This window comes from Prionailurus bengalensis, chromosome X (genome assembly GCF_016509475.1).
Source record: "Prionailurus bengalensis isolate Pbe53 chromosome X, Fcat_Pben_1.1_paternal_pri, whole genome shotgun sequence".
Classification (NCBI taxonomy): domain Eukaryota; kingdom Metazoa; phylum Chordata; class Mammalia; order Carnivora; family Felidae; genus Prionailurus; species Prionailurus bengalensis.
This window is the reverse complement of record NC_057361.1, coordinates 59,282,641-59,306,516: the sequence shown is the minus strand read 5'-3', so window position 1 is coordinate 59,306,516 and position 23,876 is coordinate 59,282,641. Positions and strand designations below refer to the sequence as shown.

The 23,876-nt window shown below is 42.7% G+C and overlaps 2 protein-coding genes across 2 annotated transcripts in view; one reads left to right on the top strand and one right to left on the bottom strand.

Annotated features, from left to right (window-relative positions):
* The window catches only part of ERCC6L (ERCC excision repair 6 like, spindle assembly checkpoint helicase), a 34,961-nt gene extending 25,788 nt beyond the window's left edge, over positions 1–9,173 (top strand). Inside the window, exon 2 of the mRNA XM_043569849.1 lies at positions 4,427–9,173. Within this exon, the coding sequence (XP_043425784.1) occupies positions 4,427–8,081 (3,655 nt within the window). The 3' untranslated portion in view covers positions 8,082–9,173. The remainder of the gene's footprint in view (positions 1–4,426) is intronic.
* A 3,230-nt stretch (positions 9,174–12,403) lies between these two features.
* On the bottom strand, positions 12,404–23,147 carry PIN4 (peptidylprolyl cis/trans isomerase, NIMA-interacting 4). Its single transcript, XM_043569850.1, has 4 exons — positions 23,018–23,147; positions 20,150–20,223; positions 12,963–13,082; positions 12,404–12,580 (listed from the first exon to the last, which is right to left on the bottom strand). Exons 1-4 carry the CDS (start codon positions 23,058–23,060, stop codon positions 12,422–12,424), a joined length of 396 nt encoding a protein of 131 aa, XP_043425785.1. The 5' UTR covers positions 23,061–23,147; the 3' UTR covers positions 12,404–12,421.
* Between the last annotated feature and the right edge of the window lie 729 nt (positions 23,148–23,876).

The following is a 23,876-nucleotide window of genomic DNA, read 5'->3' as shown; positions in this document are numbered from 1 at the left end:
CTTCGCCATTCGAACAGGTAAGAAACGTGGCTCCCACTTATCCACCATTCATTTACTTAATTCTTCAAAAAAAATTTTTTAATGTTTATTTATTTTTGAGAGAGAGAGAGAGAAAAAGAATCTGAAGCAGGCTCCAGGCTCCAAGCTGTCAGCATAGATCCTGACACGGGGCTTGAACTCATGAACCATGAGATCATGACCTGAGCCAAAGTCAGATGCTTAACCGACTGAGCCACCCAGGCACCGCATTTACCTAACTCTTCAATTTTGTTATACATGCATTGTAGCGACAGAATTGTTAGCCCATATGCCAAAAACAACTTTATCCACTAGAGTACAATACTTATATTGTTTCTTTTGTTTTTAGTCATACAGACTTCCCTCATTTCCTAGGTTATTAGGTCAGCACCTTTTCTCTCTACCCTTTCAGTGAGTTTGTTTCATACATTTGTAATACAGCTAGATTGTTTTGTAATGATTTTAATACAATGTGTTAAGTGCACTGATAAGAGATGAACACATAGGGGAGTCCTGAGGTGGAACAGTTGATCCAGCTCTGGGATAGGGTAGGGATAGAAGGCAGCCTAGGGGAACCACAGGTGAGGCCTGGTATATACCTCAAAGCAGCTCCTAAAGTATGGTCTCTGGACCACAAGCATTAGTATCACCTGGGAACTTTATAGAAATACAAATTCTTGGGCCTGACTATAGAATCAGATAGTTTGGTGTTGGGGTCTAGCATTCTGTGTTTAAAATTTTTTTTTTCAACGTTTATTTATTTTTGGGACAGAGAGAGACAGAGCATGAACAGGGGAGGGGCAGAGAGAGAGGGAGACACAGAATCGGAAACAGGCTCCAGGCTCTGAACCATCAGCCCAGAGCCCGACGCGGGGCTCGAACTCCCGGACCGCGAGATCGTGACCTGGCTGAAGTCGGACGCTTAACCGACTGCGCCACCCAGGCGCCCCAAGCATTCTGTGTTTTAACAAGCCCTCCAGAAGATTATGCATAACATTGAGAGTTACTGTCTTAAAGAATGAGTTCTGTGAGTTTCGTTTGATGAAAGGAGAGTGCATTCCAGGAAGAGGAGGGTGGTGTAAGCTTAAATGACACCAAGTAGCATGATAATAAGGGGTTAAAATAAGATGTTTGAGGCAGGAAGTGGTAGGAGTTAAGGCGGAGAGGTTCAGCAGTTCCCGGCTATATCAGGAGGGCTTGGAATGCCAGGCTAAGGAACTTAAACTCTATTATATAGGCCACAGGAAGCCACTGAAGAATTTTCTGTCATTGTTAATAGCTTTATTGAGGTATAGTTCACATACTATACATACATTTCAGCCATGTAAACTATACAGTTTAATAATTTTTAGTATATTCATAGAGTTGTACATTCATCACCCCCAAAAGAAATTCCTTGCCCTTTAGCTGTTACCACCACCAAGTCCCAGAATTCCCCAGCCTCCCCCCCAGTCCCTGGCAACCACCAATCAACTTTTTCCTCTGAATTTGCCTATTCTGGACATTTCATATGAATGGAATAATAAAACGTGCTCTTTTGTGACTGGCTTACTCATGTAGCAAAACATTTTCAAGGTTCATTCATGTTGTAGCACGAATCAGTATTTTATTCCTTTTTATGGCTGCATAATATTCCATCATATGGCTATACCACATTAAAAATTTTTTTTTAATGTTTATTTTTTAGAGAATGAGAGAGAGAGGCAGAGTGTGAGCAGGGGAAGGGCAGAGAGTGAGTGAGACACAGAACCTGAAGCAGGCTCCAGGCTCTGAGCTGTCAGCACGGAGCGTGATGCAGGGCTCGAACTCACAAACTGAGAGATCATGACCTGAGCCAAAGTTGGACCCTTAACTGACAGAGCCACCCAGGTGCCCCAATATACCGCATTTTTATCCATTCATCAGTTGGTGGATATCTGTGTTATTTCCCCTTTTGGCGTATGAATAATACTGCTATGCACATTCATGTACAAGATTTTCTCTGGACAGATGTTTTCATTTCTCTTGAGTCTGTACCTGATTGTAGAATTCTTGGATCACATAGTAATCCCATGTGTAACTTTTTAAAAAAATTTTTTTTTTTGAGGGGGTGGGGAGGGGCAGAGAGAGAGGGGACAGAGGATCCAAAGATGCGGGCTCTGCACTGACAGAAGCAGCCCAGTGTGGGGCTTGAACTCACAAATTGTGAGATCATGACCTGAGCTGAGGTGGGATGCTCAACCGGCTGAGCCACCCAGCCACCCCCATATGTAACTTTTTTGAGGAACTGACAAATTATTTCCAAAGCGGCTGCACCATTTTACATTCCCACCAACAGTGTTATGAGAGTTCCAATTTTTCCACATTGTTGCCAACACTTGGTATTTTCTTGCTTTTTGATTCTAGTCATCCTAATGGGCATAAAGTGGTATCTCATTGTGGTTTTGGTTTGCATTTCCCTGATGACTAATGATGTTGAGCATTATTTCCTGTGCTTACTAGCTATCTATAGATCTTCTTTGGAGAAATCTCTATTCAGATCCTTTTTCCATTTTTAAATTGTGTTGTCTTTTAATTATTGAGTTACAAGATTTCTTTATATATTCTAAGTACAAATCCTTTATCAGATACATGATTTACAAATATTTTCTCCCATTGCTTGGGTTGTCTTTTCACTTTCTTGGTAGTATCCTTGGAAACACAAAAGTTTTTCATTTGGTGAAGCCCAATTTCTTTTTCCTTTGGTTGCTTGTGTGTTTGGCATCATATCTAAGAAACCACTGCCAAATCCAAGGTTACGAAGATTTACGCCTATATTTTCTTCTAAGAGTTTTTAGTTCTTATATTTATGTCTGTGACCCATTTTTAATTAATTTTTGTGTATGGTGTGAGGTAGGGGATCAATTTTATTCTTTTGCATATGATATTCAGTTGAAAAGACTATTCTTTCCTCAGTGAATTGTTTTGGTCTCCTTTCTAAATCAATTGACTGTAAACCACTGGAGAATTTTAAGCAGAGGAATGACCTGATTTCTTTTACATTTTTTTTCTTTTATGTTTTAGGCAGTATCACTGGCTGCTATGTAGAGAATGTATTGGAGGGGCCAAGAGTGGATGTAAGGAGACCAGTGAGTAGGAAGTTGCCATTACCTGGGCCAGAGGTGATGGTGACTTAAACCACAGTAGTGGTAGTGCAGATGGAGACACAGGTTATACTTGGGAAATAAAGTTAGTAGGGCTTGGGGATTGTCCAGCTAGGGGAGAGGGTGATTAAAAGAGGGTAGAGGTCAAGGATGACTCATGTGAATTGGAGTCAAGGATGATCTTCAGATTTCTAGCTTGTATGGCTAAGTTGATAGTAGTGTCATGTACTATCATATGAATGGAGAAACATGTTTTTAGAGGGGGAAATAACGAGTTTAATTTGGGATTAGTTGAATTTGAGGTGCCTGTGAGATTTTTTTTTCAAGTGGAGATGTGCAGAAGGCATTTGGAATCTGAGTCTAGACTGGAGTTTGGGGGCAAGCCCTGGAATGGAGAGAGTGGTTTCATGAGCACATAGGTGGGGGTGGAAGCTCTGGGAAAGCCAGAGGAGAGAGTAAAAGGAATGAGAAGAGGGCCCAGGACTGAGCCCTATGGAAAGAAGAATAGGATCCCAAGAAAGACACAGAAGAAATGGCCAGTGATGGGGAAGGAAACCAGGAAGAATCTATAGAAATCCAGTAGAAGAAAGAAATTTTAAGGAGGGAGTGATCATTAGTGTCAAATGTATCAGAGGTCCAGAAAAATAAGGTCTGAGAAGTGCCCAGGTATCTTTCCTGTTTCCATGCTCCCACGATATAGGTTGGTTGGTTTGGTTTTTTTTTTAATTTTTTAATGTTTGTTTATTTTTGAGAGACACAGAGACAGTGAGAGTGGGGGAGGGGCAGCAGAGAGAGATGGAGATGCAGAATCTGAAGCAGACTCCAGGCTCTGAGCTGTCTGCACAGAGCCCAATGCGGGGTTCGAACACACAGGCGGTGAGATCACGACCTGAGTAGAAGTTGGATGCTCAACTGACTGAGCCACCCAGGCACCCCTGGTTGGTTGGTTTTACAAGAAAATATCACTCCATACTTCTTATGGGTGACATTTAAAAAAAATACCGTGGAACCAATAACCTTTGCACATTTCTCACAAATAATGTCTGAAGGTGTTGCTGGCAGTGTCTGGTGGGTATGTGTCTTAAGTAATGCCAGCTTTCATTGGCATCTTCTGTGCTAATCTTTCCCATCCTGAATTGAGGATATTAAAAACCCAACTGTAGTTTAGTTTCCAAAATGGACTCTAACATGTTCTCAGATTGAATGAATGTTCAATCTGTTTCCTTCTTTTCTAATCTTCTATCTGTCTATCTATCTATATATATATATATATTTTTTTTTTACAGATACGTGAAAGAGGCCAAAGAAGCAACTAAGAATGGAGATCTGGAAGAAGCATTTAAACTTTTTAATTTGGCAAAGGACATTTTTCCCAATGAAAAGGTGATGAGCAGAATCCAAAAAATACAGGAAGCCTTGGAGGAGTTGGCAGAACACGGAGATGATGAATTCACAGATGTGTGCAACTCTGGCCTGCTGCTCTATCAAGAGCTCCACAACCAACTATTTGAGCACCAGAAGGAAGGTGTAGCTTTCCTCTATAGCCTATATAGGGATGGAAGAAAAGGTGGCATCTTGGCAGACGATATGGGATTAGGGAAGACTGTGCAGATCATCGCTTTTCTTTCTGGTATGTTTGATGCCACACTCGTGAATCATGTGCTGCTGATCATGCCAACCAATCTCATTAGCACATGGATAAAAGAATTTGTTAAGTGGACTCCAGGAATGAGAGTGAAAACCTTTCACGGTCCTAGTAAGAATGAACGTACCAGAAACCTCAATAGGATTCAGCAAAGGAATGGTGTCATTATCACTACGTACCAAATGTTAATCAATAATTGGCAACAGCTTTCAAGCTTGAACGGCCAAGAGTTTGTGTGGGACTATGTCATCCTTGATGAAGCACATAAAATAAAAAGCTCATCTACTAAGTCAGCAATATGTGCTCGGGCTATCCCTACCCGTAACCGCATCCTCCTCACAGGAACCCCAATCCAGAATAATTTACAAGAACTATGGTCCCTGTTTGATTTTGCTTGTCAAGGGTCCCTGCTAGGAACATTAAAAACTTTCAAAATGGAGTATGAAAATCCTATTACTAGAGCAAGAGAGAAGGATGCTACCCAAGGGGAAAAAGCCTTGGGATTTAAAATATCTGAAAACTTAATGACAATCATAAAACCCTATTTCCTCAGGAGGACAAAAGAGGAGGTACAAAAGAAAAAGTCAAGCAACCCAGAGGTTAGACTTCGCGAAAAGAATCTAGATGTTGATGCCATTTGTGAAATGCCTTCCCTTTCCAGGAAAAATGATTTTATTATTTGGATACGTCTTGTGCCTTTACAAGAAGAAATATACAGGAAATTTGTGTCTCTAGATCATATCAAGGAGTTGTTGATGGAGACACGCTCACCTTTGGCTGAGCTAGGTGTCTTAAAGAAGCTGTGTGATCATCCTAGGCTGCTATCTGCACGGGCTTGTCTTTTGTTGAATTTAGGGTCTGTGAAATTCTCTGTTCCAGGTGAAAATGAAGGGGAAGATTCCTCAGATGTGGACCAGATTAATCAAATAACTGATGATACACTGATGGCAGAATCTGGAAAAATGCTATTTCTAATAGAGCTGCTTGAGAGATTGCGAGATGAAGGGCATCAGACTCTGGTGTTTTCTCAGTCAAGACAAATTCTAAACATCATCGAATGCCTCTTAAAGAATCGGCACTTTAAGATTTTGCGAATCGATGGAACAATTACTCATCTTGTGGAACGAGAAAAAAGAATTAACTTATTCCAGCAAAATAAAGATTACTCTGTTTTTCTGCTTACCACTCAAATAGGTGGTGTTGGCTTAACATTAACTGCAGCAACTAGAGTGGTCATTTTTGACCCTAGCTGGAATCCTGCAACTGATGCCCAAGCTGTGGATAGAGTTTACCGAATTGGACAAAAAGAAAATGTTGTAGTTTATAGGCTGATCACTTGTGGGACTGTAGAGGAAAAAATCTACAGAAGACAGGTTTTCAAGGACTCCTTAATAAGACAAACTACTGGCGGTAAGAACCCTTTCCGTTATTTTACTAAACAAGAATTAAGAGAGCTCTTTACAATTGAGGATTTTCAGAACTCTGCAACCCAGCTGCAGCTTCAGTCTTTGCACGCTGCTCAGAGGAGATCTGATAAGAAACTAGATGAACACATTGCCTACCTGCACTCTTTGGGGATAGCTGGAATCTCAGACCATGATTTGATGTACACACGTGATCTGTCTGTTAAAGAAGAGCTTGATGTGATCGAAGAATCTCACTATATTCAACAAAGGGTTCAGAAAGCTCAATTCCTTGTTGAATTAGAATCTCAAAATACAGAGCTTTTAGTGGGAAGACAAAGGACTGGAAATGAAGGGATCTGGCAGCGAGAACATATATTTCCTTCTCAAACAAAGAAGAAATTCCCTGAATCAAGGAAACCACAGCCTTGGCCTTCACCACTTTTAACCCAGGAAGAAGAAATCAGTTCCCAAATGGCAAGTATAATCATTGATGATCTGCCTGAAGAGCATGGGAATCAAGATCTCTCCAATGTAAAGATGAACATTACCGTCTTACAAGATGGTAGTCACCCATGCGAAAGCACATTTGATGCTGACTCTGTGGCTACTTTGCCCAAGTGGTGTGGAAGTGTGGACGAAATTTGTACTGACCCCATGGGAATGGCTATACAGAAAGAGACATTGCAAGAGGGGCCTACACAGGAGGCACCGCAAGAGGACCCTCTGGGAAATTTTAATTATTCACTTAGCAAATTGGTCAGAGCTGATCTTGGGCCACATCTAGATCAACTGAAGGACAATGAGATTTTACTTCACTGCAGTCCCTGGCCCATGAGTCTCATGACCAGCACAAATCAAAATACAGAGTCAAGCACATCTGTAATTCAAATAGCTGATGATGACATGTCAGCATCCCACGGTGCACTACAGGATGCTCAAGGCAGTGAGGCCAAGTTGGAAGAGGAACCTTCAGCATCCTCATCACAGTATGCATGTGATTTCAATCTTTTCTTGGAAGACTCTGCTGCAGACAATGGACAAGATCTTTCCAGGCAGTCTTTGCAGCATGTTGAGAATGAAAATAGCCTGTGCGGTGCTGCAGCTAATTCTGAAGCAGAGGTCGAGCATGGCAAAGCCCATCTCAGTATGGATCTTTCTGAGACAAACGATGAGCCAGAAGAAGTAATAGTTAATGTGAAAGTCAGAAGGAAAGCTAGAAGGATCGTTTCAGATGGTGAAGATGAAGATGATACTTTTAAAGATACTTCAAGCACAGATCCATTCAACACACCTCCCTTTCAGTTATCTGTAAAACAGTTTGATGCTTCCACTCCCAAAAGTGACATCAGTCCGCCAGGAATGTTCTTTTCACTGAAAATGGCTGATAGTATAAATAAGTCTGTAACCTCTAGAAGATCCCTGGCTTCTAGGAGGTCTCTTGTTAATGTGGTTTTAGACCACGTGGAGGATATGGAGGAAAGACTTGACAACAGCAGTGAAGCAGAGGTTGCTGAAGATTACCTGGAGGAAGGAGCCAAGGAAAGCAGTGGTGAAGTCTCAGAGTGTACAGAAGACCCTCCTGGCAAAACGCTGCCTTCAGAAAATAAGTTAATGACACCTGAGCCTCATGCTTTGGCTCAAGAGACCTCTCCTGGCAACCCAGGACAGACCTCTTTGTCTGGCAGACAGTTGGTTGATTCTCCCCAGGATGAGGCAATGGAGGCTGTGAATGACTATGAGACCCTTGTAATTCGTGGAAAAGAACTGAAAGAGTGTGGGAAAATACAGGAGGCCTTAAACTGCTTCGTTAAAGCACTTGACATAAAAAGCGCCGATCCTGAAGTCATGCTCATGACTTTAAGTTTGTATAAGCAGCTTAATAAACCTTAAGACTATAACCTGTTTATTGTTAAAATGAGACACTGAGTATGAATTCGTTCCTGTAACTGGATTCTTTGGGAGCATGAAGCATTTAGGCTTAAGGTGAGAGATCTCAAAAAGCAAGGTTTTGGTTTTAACTATTTTGTAAATTCTGCATTTACTCCCTATTCCTTCCTGTCCCCCTCCCCTGTACATATATTCTGATATTCTGAACACTAGGTTAATATTTCTTTACTTGAATAGGCTTATATTTTTCTTTTAGGCATGCTCTATAAATTTTTTTAGACAGCGAGTGAGGACGTGAGTCCATGAGAGGGCAGAGGGAGAGAATCTTAAACAGGCTCCATGCTCAGTGTGGTGGCATGCTCTGTCAACTTAATAGAACTATGTGATTTCTAGAAATGTTTTTGTGAAATTATTCTTGCCAGTCTTCATTTCATTCTGGAAATGACCATTTCTGTATATCACACTTCAGGTAAGAAAATAAAGTCACTTTTCTCAGTGTTTTCTTCTCCATTTGCTTTCTTTCACTGAGATGACACTGGCAAATGCATATGGAAGCACATTAGTTTAAGCAGGAGCTTATTGGAATTCTGAATCTGTGACCTGCTTATTAACATGCTATTTTGTGTCCTCAGCTCACTCCAGCAGAAGGCTGGGATAAGGTACCTGGTGCCAGGCTTCTTTATCACTGGCTCCTGACCCCGGAGTCACTTTGTCAACAACTTAGCCATTCTTCACTCACCTCCCACTGCATTCTGATACAGGTCAGCATAGCGGATCTTTGGGTGGTAGACTGAAAAGGAGTTCAGTTGCTTCTCAGAAACAAAGTACAATACAGAACTCTGCACTTGAGAAGTGGAACTAGCTTTTATGAAGTGCCTGCTCTGTATTGGGTATTCTGCATAGGTTCCTTGTTTAATCCTTACCATAATCCTTTGAGGTTGAGGGTGGCATTTACTTTATTTTAGTTGAGGAAACTAAGGCTCAATGAGGCTGTGACCTGCCCAAGATCACACAGTAGGGAGTGAAATGGAGTTTTTTAAACCATGTGTTACTTGGTGAAAAGTTACCATAATAAACTGTCTTTGCTTCACTGAATATACTGAGATGTTTTTACTGACAACACTTCTGACCCCAAATGTGCGGAGGTTTTCCAAACCAGTCCTCCAGTTTTTGGCAGATATCCATGGAGTGTCCTACAATTCAAGTCAGTTCTGACACTACCTGGAGTTCCAGTCAGACTCCACAGGTTCAAGTGCTCACTCCCATAAAACTGCCCACACTTCGGTTGACAATTGCTAGTATTGGGCCCCCATGTTATCCACACTTCTGTCCAAATTGGCTACAAATTGAGGATTCCTATGACTGCACCTTCAGGTTCAGTAATTAGAACAGCACACAGAACTCAAGAAAATATGAAATATATATAATTTAAATCTACATATTGTATATAAAACAATCTAAAAAACTACAGGTAGGGGCGCCTAGGTGGCTCAGTTGGTTAAACGGTCCGGTCTGACTCTTGATCTTGGCTCGATTGTGATCTCACAGTTTGTGAGATTGAGCCCTGTGTCAGGCTCTGTGCTGACAGCATGGAGCCTGCTTGGGATTCTCTCTCAAAATAAATAAACTTAAAAAAAATAAAAGCAACTTAGAAGGGATCCATAGACTTGGGCAAACTGCCAAAGGACTCCATGGCACAGAACAGATTAAGACCCCCTGATCTAAGGGTATGAAATAAAGTCTCTTACCTGCCCTGCCCCCAGTTCTGGATTACCATTCCCAAGGACAGTATATATGTACAAGCACAAGTATATGTTTGTGTATCTATGTTCTTACCCAAATGATAGTATGTTATATATGCTGTTCTGCACCAGTTTTTAATTTTAACACAGCTGTATGATATTTTATTGAATGGATACACCATCATTTATTGATGGATAGTCCGTTTATTTCCAACTGACACTGTGATGAATAATATCCTTGTACCTTTTACACATGTATTATATCTATGGGATAAATTCCTAGAAATGGAACTGCTGGGTGCAAGGGTATATTTGTAATTTTCCTTTTTTTTTCTTTTGGGAGAGAATCTTAAGCAGCCTCTGCATGGTCAGTGTGGGGCCCAATGCGGCACTCAAACTCAAACTGTGAAATCATGACCTGAGCCGAAATCAAGAGTCAGACGCTCAACCGACAGCCACCCAGGCACCCCTGTATCTATAATATTGATAGGTATTGCCAAATTTTCTTGATAGAGGTTATAATAATGTACATTTATACCATTAATGGATACCTGTTTCTTCATACCCTTACCAACAATATGTTAAATGTTTTGAACTTTGCCAATCTGATAGGTAAAAAGCAAGATCTCATTTTGGTTTTAATTTGCAGTTATTTTACTCTGAATGAAGTTGGTTCATTAAGCATTGAACTTAATGAAAAAGATGTAATTTCAAAGCAGAATTGAAGGCATGTGCTATAATATGTAGAAGTCAGTATAAATCCTTAGTTTTCTCATTTATCAACTCCTTTAGAACCTTAGTTGCCAGTTCAAAGTTAACTTCCCAAAGGGTCGCTTGGTGTCAGAGACCCATTCTTGCTCTGCTTTCTCACAAGGTAGCTATCACTGTTTTCTCTTTCCATGCCACAAGTTAGTTTGCTTTTTATTTTTTTAATGTGTATTTATTTTTGAGACAGCGTGAGCAGGGGAGGGGCAGAGAGAGAGGGAGACACAGAATGCATAGCAGGCTCCAGGCTCTGAGCTGCCAGCACAGAGTCTGACGTGGGGCTCGAACTCAGATTGTGAGATCATGACGTGATCCGAAGTTAGACGCCTAACCGACTGAGTTACCCAGGCATCTCTAAGTTTGCTTTTCCTACTCCACCTTTCCAGCACGTTTTACTTTGTGGGTGACACCCTGCAAAAGGCATTCAGTCAGTATCCTGCGTAAGCCAATGTCCTGAGCAAAGGATGCTAACTAGGTAGTGTCTCATGCATATAAAGCTTTTCAGAATTTTCTTCAAGATTTTCCAAATTTATAGCCCTTATTTAGACACATTGTTTTGAGTGGGGTTTTTAGAAGTTTCATCTTAGGCCTACTATTTCGAACATCTCTCAATACATACTGGTATATCTATGTATCTGAGGGAATGGGGCATCCGTTAGTCTGCTCAGTGGGGAAAATCTCCTGGAGGACTAACCTGCTGAGGATGCCCAGAAACTCCTCTAAAATAAGAAACTTCTATGTCAAATGCAGCTGAGCAAGAACACAGTGTGTTAAAAGAATCACTGTTAAGAATCATGTGGTTATGTTGGCAAAGTTTTATTTTTGAAGCAGTACAGTATTTATAATTCTTTATACATTTTTGTATGTTATAAATATGGGAATGTGAAATAAAAAAATGCAGATACACAAAACATTGGCTGCTTAGTCTAGTACAAACAACTGGTAGAAGAACTGAGTGCCTTTTTGCCTGCAATAAATGTTTATTTAAAAAGAAGAGTTCACAAAAAAAAGAGTTCATGTTGAATGGCCTTTATGTACAGCATATTATATTAAGACACTGGAGCTAATAACTGTCCTGGCAGATCAAAGTTGGCTAACTTACAAAACAAGTGTTGCCTATTGCTTATTTTAGGATTTTCATATGCTAATCCATCTATTTGATGTCCAACTCAATGTGTGAATAGTGTGAACTAGGTATTTGGCTCCCCTAGAGATGATTTTTAAATTAACTTACGGGGTATACTGAGAATCACAGACAGTAGTTCTGAGGGAAAAGAGACTTAAGGTTAAAAGGAGTCTGCTTGACTTCTCTTTTTTTTTTTATAATTACATAAACTTTACACCCAATGTGGGGCTCAAACTCACAATCCCAAGATCAAGAGTTGCATGCTCTACCGACTGAGCCAGCTGGGTGCCCTTGCTTGACTTATCTTTGAGAACAGCTGACTGAATACCCACTATAGTGTGCACACTAACTTTTCCCCACCTCATTTTGTGCCTACAAACCCACAATGACAGAGTTCATAAAATACAAGGATTACTCAACACCTTTTAAAGAAATAAACAGGGGCACCTAGGTGGCTCAGTCGGTTGGGCGTCCGACTTCAGCTCAGGTCAAGATCTCACAGCTCATGAGTTCGAGCCCCACGTCAGGCTCTGTGCCAACAACTCAGAGTCTGGAGCCCGCTTCAGATTCTGTGTCTCCCTCTCTCTCTGCCCCTCCCCTGCTCATGCTCTGTCTCTCTCTGTCTCAGAAATAAATTAAAACATCAAAAATTTTTTTAAAAAAAGAAATAAACAGAATTGTATAAAACACTGTCAGTCTTCCATACAATTTTATTTTCTCCCTTCAACCATAATAATATGATATCCAAATTTTGTCTTAACCGGAGGGTCTGTAAACACAGGCTTATCCAGCCCACTTATGGGCAAGGCAAATGCTGCTTCTTGAAATGGTCCCACCATGGTACCTCTGGTCATCCAACCCAAGTCACCCTGAAAAACCCAAAAGATATGTGACATCAGGTGGCCCTCCAGAGGAAACAGTTCTACAGTAGCTTGAGAATTTCCCAACACAAATGCTAAGGTTCCTAGTTTTATTTGCCTGGGCTGTAAAGAAGTGGGCTTGACAAGGACAAATGGGTGAAAGAGATCCAAACCTGGACTGAACACATAAGCACTCACAATGCTGCCAGGTGTCTCAGCTGTGCGAGTTTGGCCGTGCCTAGTCTTAGACAACAGGTGCCCTGTACGCAACTGTACATTTCTGCTTTTAAGATCTTTAAACCAAGATATGGCTAAAATTAAAGGCAGAACATAGAAATAACCCCTACTACTGTGTATCCTCCATGGGGGATAAATGAAAACAACACCATACCCCTTGCCTGGCTTTATCTTCACTATACTGTGTGGCCACTTCATTGAATCTCATTCCAGACTTCAACTTTTCCATGGCTTCCATGATTTTCCCATGTTTTTCACACAGAATGTGTCTGACCTACAAGGAAAAAGTATGGTCACATAATTTGAGAGACACAAACAATTCCTTTTCTCACAGTACAGCAGTCATGCTGTATTACCCCCAGTAGTGAAAAAATAGATCAGGTTACGGCAACAAAACCCTGAAGTCTGCTCAGTTGGGCAATGGCCACAAGCTCGTTTCCCATGTCAAGACACTATCTCAGAACTCTGATTTTTTTTAAATTAACTTAAAAATTTTTTTTACTAAAAAAATTTTTCAGTGTTTATATTTGAGAGAGCGAGTGAGCGCATGTAGGGGAGGGGCAGAGAGAGGGAGACACAGCATCTGAAGCAGGCTCCAGGCTCCGAGCTGTCAGCACAGAGCCCGACACGGGGCTTGAACCCACAAACTGTGAGATCATGACCTGAGGAGAAATCGGACACTTAACTGACTGAGCTCAGGCACCCCTCAGAAATCTGATTTAGATGGAAAATGGGCACCTGGCTGTGGGAAGCTACCATCTTAACCATGTACTTCAATGGTAACAGGAAGAGAAAACAGAATGGTTGAAAGCTTAGGCCCTTGAGTCAAATCCCACCTCTGCTGTACAATTGCAGGCATTTTCTGTTTCTTTTTAAAAATTTTTTAACATTTATTTATTTTTGAGAGACAGAGCACAAGTGGGGGAGGGGCAGAAAGAGAGGGAGACACAGAATCCAAAGCAGGTTCTAGGTTCTAGGCCATCAGCACAGAGCCTAATGTGGGGCTTGAACCCACAAACTGTGAGATCATGACCTGAGTCAGAAGTTAGACACTTAACTGACTGAACCACCCAGGTGCCCCAATTGTAGGCATTTTCTTAAACCTCTAAGTGTTTCCCCCTTTGTGCACTGAGATAATAATAGTACTTATGTGTTCTCATAGGGCAGTGGAGAGCCTGCTTGGGATTTTCTCTCTGCCTTTCCTGTGCATTCTCACTCTCTCTAAATAAATGAACAAACTTAAAAAACAAGAGAGCCAACCCACAGAGAATTTGGGAGTGATTAGCACAGAGGTAGCAGCTGACACTATGGGAGGTGATGAGATTGCCCAGGGAGGTTACGTAGAATGAGAATAGGAGAAATGTAGGTTAAAGACATCCTTGGAGAACACTGATGTTTAAGCAATAAGCAAGGAAAAAACTCAATAATCATAATACAAAAAGAAAGGCCAGAAAGGTAGGAAAGGTGTGTTAATAGAAACCAAGCCAAAAGAAAGTTTCAAGGAGGAAATGATCAACAGGCTTAAATGCGGCAGTGATCAGGTAAAAAGTACAACCAATTTAGTAATGAGTGATTGATGACCTTAGCAAAAGCAGTTTCAGAAGAGTAGAAACTGCAGAAGCCAGATAGTAGGGGGCAGACAGAGGGAGAGATAGGAGGCAGGAAGGAAATCCGTGTGGGGTACTCGCCCAGCTGAGGTAGAAAAAGAGAAAGGGCTCTTATCAGAAGAAAATGGTCACAGACATGTATGTATGTTATTTTTATTTTTTATTGTTTTTTATATTTTATTTGCTTTTTAAAAATTTTTTTAAATGTTTAGTTTTGAGAGAGAGAGAGAGGGAGAGAGACAGAGCACAACTGGGGGAGGGGCAAAGAGAGAGGGAGACACAGAACCCAAAGCAGGCTCCAGCACAGAGCCCGACGCAGGGCTCGAACTCAAGGACTGACTGTGAGATCATGACCTGAGCCGAAGTTGGACGCTTAACCGACTGAGCTACCCAGGCAGCCCAACATGTACGTATTTTAAAGGTCCCTGGGCAGAGGTCTCAGAATGAAGGGAAAGATGCAGTAAAGAGGGAAAGGTTGAAGACAGAGCAAAGAAACAGGGTGGACATAATGCAGGATAAGGCCTGGTACTCAGAGCCCTGCTTGAAAAACTTATTAGTCTTAAAGAAAGAAAGATGAGAAGACAGAGAAAGGAGATGTGGGTGAAGAGAACTTTGTTGGAGAGGGGGCCAGAAAGCCAACGAGTTCCTCACAATAGATCAGGTTTCCATTTTCTTCTGAAAATTTAACAATATTTAAAAGTTATTATTTGCTAGGCATGTGCTAAGCACTTCTCTCATGAAATCCTCACACCAACCCTGTGACACTGGGTCAGTGTTTGTCAACCCTGGCAGTATTTCAGAATCGTCCTCAGTGCTTTTGAGGGGCACCTGGGTGGCTCAGTAGGTTGAGCGTCCGACTTCGGCTCAGGTCATGATCTCACGGCTTTTGAGTTCCAGCCCTGATCAGGCTCTATGCCGACGACAGCTCAGAGCCTGAAGCCTGCTTCAGATTCTGTGTCTCCCTCTCTCTATGCCCCTCCCTCACTCATGCTCTCTCTCTCTCACTCTCTCTCAGAAATAAATAAACATTAAAAAAATTTTTTTAAAAGATAAACAAAAAATCCACCAAGGTCCAGGACATTGGTAGTTTGAGAAGCTATCTAGGCGAATCTGAGGATTCGAGAAACAATGGACGAAGTTATCTACTGACGGACTGGAGCAGGGTGGTGGATAGCTTGAAGTGAGTGGCAGAGGACTGCTGAGTAGTACTGAGAGCCTAGCTAAGGTTAGAGACCAGGAATTAGTGGTCCCAATTCCCAAGGCTGTGTGACTCTCCAGCAGGGCCCAGCAGTTCTAGGTTTAAATGTAAAGGAAGTAGGGGCACCTGGGTGGCTTACTCAGTTAAGCTTCTGGCTTCGGCTCAGGTCATGATTTCACAGTTCGTGAGTTCAAGCCCCTCATTGGGCATGCTGCTGTCAGCACAGAGCCTGCTTTGGATCCTCTGTCTGCACCCCCTCCATCCCTCTCCTTGTCTCTCTCTCTCAAAAATAAACAAACATTAAAAAAATTTTAATGTAAAGGAAGTAGACTGGCAGGTGGATGCAACAGCTGACCAAAAGGAAGAGTCGGGGCTCCGACATCCAGTGGTCAAGCTCTCTGATCTAATTTCCAGCCTACAGAACATACAGGGCTTGGAAAACAGACACGAAGCCGGGAGACGGTGGGAAGAACAGGCAGGCTCGAGGGCTAGAGGTCCATGTGCACAGAAGAACAGAACAAGACTGGGGGAGGCAGGAAGCAAAGGGGAAGGAGGGAAGCTGTGGTTGGCAGGTGGATTTCAGAATCCGGACAGCTCTAGAGACACAAGGCAGGGTGTGGGCTCAGGAGTGGGGTTGAAAGCAGGATGGCAGGATGTGGAAGGAGCCTAGCCCCTAAAAGGCTGGAGGGTTCCAGGGTTCCCTTCCTACTGGGACCTTTCCAAACACCAGAAATAACTCAGATGTCCTCTAGTAGGTGAACAGTTAAACATACTACGGCACACCCATTCCATGGCACACTACTTAGCAATACAAAGGAATAGACTATTGATAGGTGAAATCTCTGGAGAATTATGCCAGTGAAAAAGCCAAAAGGTTACATATTGTGTCATTCCATTCGTGTAACATTCTTGAAATTATAAAATTACAGAAATAGAGAACAGATCAGTTGCTGCCAGGGGTTAAGGACAGAGGGAAGGTGGGGGAGGAAAGTGGGTGTGGCTATAAAACGGCAACAAGAGGGATTCTGGGGGTGATGGAAATGTTCTGTATGTTTACTGGATCAACGTCAACCTCCTGGTTGTGCTGTTGTACTAGAGTTTGATGTAAACATGTTATCAGTGGGGGAAACGGGAAACAGCACATGTACCATTTCTTACAAGTGGAATGTGAGTCTCAAATTATCTCAAAAGATGGGGTGCCTGGGTTGATCAGTTGGTTAGGTGTCCAACTCTGGATTTTGGCTCAGGTCATGATCTCACGGTTTGTGGGATTGAGGCACATATCAGCCTCTGTGCTGACAGCTTAGAGCCTGCTTGGGATTCTCTGTCTCCCTCTCTCTCTGCCCCTCCCCTGCTCATGTGCTTGCTCTCTCTCCCAAAATAAAATAAAAATAAAATAAAATAATCTCAAAAGAAAAAGCTTAGCAAGAGAATTTAGTTCTAATCAAATTTCCTATGTGCCACTTCTTTCCACATACCTCATGCACAGCCACACTGAATTCATTTTTTTTCCAGAAAGAGCAAGAATCCTCTTTGAAGCCATGTTCAGCGGAGCAGTCTCTTGTGTTGGGTGCTTGTAAAAGTCAGCATATAAGGTGAAAATTGCATATGGCCAAAATTCCCTACAATATCCCTTATGAAGATGCCATACTGGAGACCAACATGTCAGCCCTCATCAAACCCAACACAGCCTATCTCCCCAGACTGCGGCAACAATGACAACTTCTTCAGCTGAACACCAGATGAAGTACTTGGTTTATATTTAGGGACCACGTTTTATGAGAACTTCTCTTTGGATACCAGAATCCCACTTCACATAACTGGATGCTCATACGAGAACAGAGGTCTACTATGGAGAAGCTGATTAATGTCTCCTACCTCACTTTCTCTGGGGCATAGGGTCATCGAGTAGAAAAGTGGGTAGAAAAGCCCACACTATTTCTATGCTCCCTCTCTCTTTTTTTTGGCTGCATGTGCATGGCTGGGTTTATACGATGCAATCCACTACTCCACTTATTATACAGCAGTGAAATTTATCTTTACCTAACTTCTCCAAGTATACTGTGATAATAGAAACCATCTCTTACCTGCTGGATTTTTTAAAGATTTTTTTTAATGTTTATTTATTTATTTATTTTTTATTAAAAAAATTTTTTTTTAACGTTTTATTTTTGAGACAGGGAGAGACAGAGCATGAACAGGGGAGGGTCAGAGAGAGGGAGACACAGAATCTGAAACATGCTCCAGGCTCTGAGCTGTCAGCACAGAGCCCGACGTGGGGCTCAAACTCACGGACCGCGAGATCATGACCTGAGCTGAAGTCAGCCGCTTAACCGACTGAGCCACCCAGGCGCCCCTAATGTTTATTTTTTATTTTTAATTTTTTTTTCAACGTTTATTTATCTTTGGGACCGAGAGAGACAGAGCATGAACGGGGGAGGGGCAGAGAGAGAGGGAGACACAGAATCGGAAACAGGCTCCAGGCTCTGAGCCATCAGCCCAGAGCCTGACGCGGGGCTCGAACTCCCGGACCGCGAGATCGTGACCTGGCTGAAGTCGAACGCTTAACCGACTGCGCCACCCAGGCGCCCCTGTTTATTTATTTTTGAGAGACAGATAGACAGAGTGTGAGCAGGGGAGGGGCAGAGAGAGAGAGACGGAGACAGAGAATCTGAAGCAGGTTTCAGGCTCTGAGCTGTCAGCACAGAGCTCAACGCAGGGCTCAAACTCATGAACCATGAGATTGTGACCTGAGCTGAAATTGAAAGCTCAATTGAATGAGCCACCCTGGTGCCAGTTTTTGTTTTTGTTTTTAAATACAGAAACCATCTCAGTACACTGCTTGGCACAGGGCAGATGTCACTAAATCCTTATTGAATGAATGAATCCAAGTATCGGATCCCATACTCTGAAACAATGAAACTGCCTTGTTACGTAGCACTAAGTAGTAAGGTTCTGTTTTCCCAGGGCAGATAACACTCTTCTGTACTAGGTCAAGTACTTCAAATAGTTATTTGTGATTGCCTCCCATCCCAATGTTCATGGTCAGGTCCCTGGATTGTAGCTTACCAATTGGGGGAGCAACATAAAATATTAAATATTATTTCTTTCTGACAAACAGTTCATTCATTTACTGGGAAGATCTAACTTAATACATGTTAAGAAACAATACAAAGTATGAAGAAATTCTGGATGTTTGAGGGAACAGTTGAGAAAATAAATAAAATAGAATTACTTTGTGAGACTGGTCCCTATTTTCCAATTTTATGTTATCTTGATTTCCTATCAGTAGTAGGCTAGCCTCTTTTTTTAAGTTTATTTTGGCGGGGGGGAAGGGGAAGAGAGAGAAAATAAAGAGAATCCCAAGCAGGCTCCACACCATTTCAGTGCAGAGTCCAATGAGGGACTCGATCATGACTGGTCATCATGACCGTGAGATCGTGACCGGAGCTGAAATGAGGAGTGAGATGCTTAACCGACTGCGCCACCCAGGCGCCCCTGTTTATTTATTTTTGAGAGACAGATAGACAGAGTGTGAGCAGGGGAGGGGCAGAGAGAGAGAGACGGAGACAGAGAATCTGAAGCAGGTTTCAGGCTCTGAGCTGTCAGCACAGAGCTCAACGCAGGGCTCAAACTCATGAACCATGAGATTGTGACCTGAGCTGAAATTGAAAGCTCAATTGAATGAGCCACCCTGGTGCCAGTTTTTGTTTTTGTTTTTAAATACAGAAACCATCTCAGTACACTGCTTGGCACAGGGCAGATGTCACTAAATCCTTATTGAATGAATGAATCCAAGTATCGGATCCCATACTCTGAAACAATGAAACTGCCTTGTTACGTAGCACTAAGTAGTAAGGTTCTGTTTTCCCAGGGCAGATAACACTCTTCTGTACTAGGTCAAGTACTTCAAATAGTTATTTGTGATTGCCTCCCATCCCAATGTTCATGGTCAGGTCCCTGGATTGTAGCTTACCAATTGGGGGAGCAACATAAAATATTAAATATTATTTCTTTCTGACAAACAGTTCATTCATTTACTGGGAAGATCTAACTTAATACATGTTAAGAAACAATACAAAGTATGAAGAAATTCTGGATGTTTGAGGGAACAGTTGAGAAAATAAATAAAATAGAATTACTTTGTGAGACTGGTCCCTATTTTCCAATTTTATGTTATCTTGATTTCCTATCAGTAGTAGGCTAGCCTCTTTTTTTAAGTTTATTTTGGCGGGGGGGAAGGGGAAGAGAGAGAAAATAAAGAGAATCCCAAGCAGGCTCCACACCATTTCAGTGCAGAGTCCAATGAGGGACTCGATCATGACTGGTCATCATGACCGTGAGATCGTGACCGGAGCTGAAATGAGGAGTGAGATGCTTAACTGACTGAGCCACCCAGGTGCCCCAGTAGTTAAGTAGGCTAGCCTCTTAGAATGTGTTACGCATACTGTCTTTTCCTTTTCTGGGTACCAAAATAACACATGTATATGTATGTTATTTATATTTAACATGAAAGAAAAGGAACTAGTAACTCACCTTTACTGCATTGCCACCACCTTTGGGACCCTGAGCCTTCTTGTCAGAACTGTCACTCCCAGAGGCTGCTCCCCCTTTAGAGAAGAGATCATAGGTACTCATTTAAAATGCATCTTGACATTTACAGAAAGGTCCAATACAAGAGGAGTGGATACTTCTGTCATAGCACCATGCTTCAAAGGGGCACTCTGCCACTTTACTACATGAAGCTACAATTAATCTGTGACTTACCTCTCTTAAAACAAGAAATTCATGCCCACATAAGCCCTTCGTAGAAAACAGATATACAAGTGAGTGTGCTAATGGATGAATGAGAGTGCCAAAAGTCTGGTCCAGATTCTCTGGACCCAATTTGAAATCTTGCTTCTAAGGGCAAATCCCCGAGCTCCTGTAAGATTTTTTTTTTAACATTTATTTATTATTGAGAGACAGAGAGATACAGAGCATGAGCATGGGAGGTGCAGAGAGAGGGGGAGACACAGACTCTGAATCAGGCTCCAGGCTCTGAGCTGTTAGAACAGAACTCGATACAGGGCTCAAACTCACAAACCATAAGATCCTCACCTGAGCCGAAGTCGGACGTTAACAGACTGAGCGACCCAGGCGCCCCACTCCTGTAAGATTTCTAATAAGCACTGCAACTATGTATTTGAGTACTCACAATTCCAATAAGTAAAATCTCTAAGAATCTACTTTAAATAAAGATCAAATTTCCCACCACCCATATTTGGCTAAAGAATGTATTCATTGTCCAAATTCCTGGAGTCTCCTGCATTGCCTATTGATACCTTACTAAGAAAAGTTGTCGGTATTCAGATTAACCACCACAGGGAGCATCTTACATTTTACTATTATGTCATCTCACCACTACACCAACTTTGGTGTTTGTGGCAGCATACTTACTGTTAGAGGCTGATGTTCCTAAGAACTACTGCTGGATTAAATGTTCAGTTCAATAAACATTTCCTAAATAACTATTAGACACTGGGCATACAAAGATGAACAAGCCATGGTATCTTCCTTCAGGAAATTCATATTCTACTGGGGAAGACAGGTACGTAAACAGATCATTTCAGGAGAATGACCTGTGATCTATGGACAGAGGCTGTGGAAGCACAGAGAGCCATTTTAGCCAGTCAGGAAAGGTTTCCTGGATGAATGGAAGCTAAGTGAAGAAAGGACAAGGATGAGGAGACACCCCAGGGTGGTCAAACATCGTGGTGTGTATGAAACTATGGATGAATCCAAGTCTGAGGTGTGAGTGCTGTGAGATAAGTAAGCCCTGGGGAAATGGCTGAAGGTTAGGGCATGAGGGCCTATGAGCCCCACTAAGGAACCTACAATAGGGAACCACTGAAAAGTTTTAATCAGGAGATTCCATCTTACTTGTCTTAGTATCTCCAATGCCTAGCACAGTACCTGGCACACAACAGTTGTTCAATAAATGTCCAACTAAACTGAAAACCCAAAATGCTGATCACCAAATGCCTAGGAAAATGTTACTGCCAAAGGAGTTTTATTACACCAAACTCTTAAGTGGGTTTGCTGTACATTCACTCTTGAACGATGATGCATTCCTGTTATCCCAGCCTCTCCCCTGCTCGATGCTGCCATCTTCTGACTGCCACCACTTCACTCCCTTTGATTGACTGAGGACTCTGGCAGCAGTTTCAGGCTGCCTTTCCATCCTCACTCTTGCCATCATCTTGGATGACCTCACCACCTAGGCTGAGGAATCACCCAACAACCTACCTTCACACTTCTGGACCTCCCTCCTCCTCAATGTCCATGCCTTCTACTCCAGGCCACCTGCTCCCAAGGGCACAACACGATGGAACTGTGCCACCGAGAACTAACAGTTCAGTCTCTGGCTATAACTTCATGTTCTTCCAGCCTTCTCATGCCTCACTCCCACAACACAGGCTCTTTGACTTCACAGAAATCACTCCCAACTTCGGTACCTTTATCCTGATGTGTTTCCCTGGGCTACCCATTTCTCCTTCCCCTGCCAGTCTGGACCCCATGCTCCATCATCTGTGTTCCCACTGTCACCCTTAATTCACTTGTTCTGCTATTCTATTCTCATTGTCCAACAAACCCTCAACCTTGGCTCAAGGCTACACCTTGCTCTTTTCAATCTTATATTGTGTCAGTTGCAAGTTACCAGGTAAATCATGACTGTGCAGATTGTGTCCTCTACAAATTCATGGCCTTCAACCTTAGGCTCTCAGCCTTGAGGGCTGATCCTTTTATTAGTGTTTCCTCCCCTTTCCCATCACCCCCAATGACGACTCCAAACCTTTACCACTCTTAAGAACCTCACTCAGTCCTTGCCCCTCGGTCTTAAAAATTACCCTTGCCTTCCACTTTAACAAGAAATTGAGGCCATGAATCATGATATCCTATAAACAACTCCCCATTGTGGCCCCAATTTTTACAACCACACCCATCCTCGTCTCTTTCCCTATGGCCTCAAGCATAAAGTGTCCTTTCTCCTATTCAAAGGTCAACTTCTCCACCTCTGTCCTAGACCCCATTTTCTCCAACTTCACTCCTTCCGGCCCCTTACCTCTCTAACTCTACCAGATCCTTTACGTCAGCCTCACTCTCAAGTTTTCCCCATTTTGAAGAAACCATCAAAACTTCCTCTTAGTCCTTTGTCTTCCTCTATCTACCATCTAATTCCCCTACGTTTTCAATAAAGGCTTTCCAGAGAAGTCCGCACTGTCTCCAACTTCTCACTTCCGGGTCAATCCTTTAGTCACTGGCCACCCACTGCCCCGTCCCGGGCCCTGGGGGTCGCCGGTCGGCTTCCTCCCCTCGCTCCTCATCCGATCCCATTGTCTCTGGCTGCTTTGGCCGATCTACCTTTCCCCCCTTTCCCGGAACGGCTTTTTCCCTTGGGCGGCATCTTCGAATCTTGGGGCCGTACTGTCAAAGGCTTCGGTTGCCTGACAAAGCCCCTTCAGGCCCCACGGGCATGTCCGAAACAAATGCCTGAAAACGGCATCGAACTTGACAGTTTTTGCTGTGGCCCTGGAAGCAGGCATAATTTGGGGCAGACCCGGTCCTTGGGCCCGCGGACCAATGGAGCTGAAGATGTTTGACCAATAAGAAGTTCGGTTCTGTTAGACGGGCGGAGCCAATGGTGAAGCAGGGGCGGGAAACCCCGCCTTTGCGTTTTTTTTTGTTGTTGCTGTTCCTTCTATCGCACGCCATTATTTGCGCTAGCTCCCATGCTCCTTCACTCCCCTGCACATCTCCTCCACGCATGCGTAGTGGAAGGTGCGGGCCTCTGCAGTCCCTTGGCGCCGGCTCTAGCCAATCCCGCGGGGCCGCCAGACAAAGGGAAAGGAGGAAGAGCCGCGGTGGTTGCCCCCTCCTCCTGCTCTCTCCTACGCGTAGGCCTTGCTCTCTCTTGAGGTTTTTCATTTTTAAATTTTATTCTGCGGCTGTAGCTGATTGGATTTAGAAGATAGTTAAAAAAAAAAAAAGCTATCACCCTTCTGCCTCTTGCAGAACTCTGTCATGGAGAAAAATTGGAAGCGGTCTAAATGTTCCTCAGTGGGGTATTGCTTAAATAAATAATGTTTTCAATCACACAAAAGGATATGCGCCATTTAAAATAATGAGTGTAAAGCTGTCTGAAAAGCTGACACAGGAAATGGACTTAAGGAAGGTTACAGACCAAGCTATAGAATATGGTTCATTTTTTAGAAAAAGTATA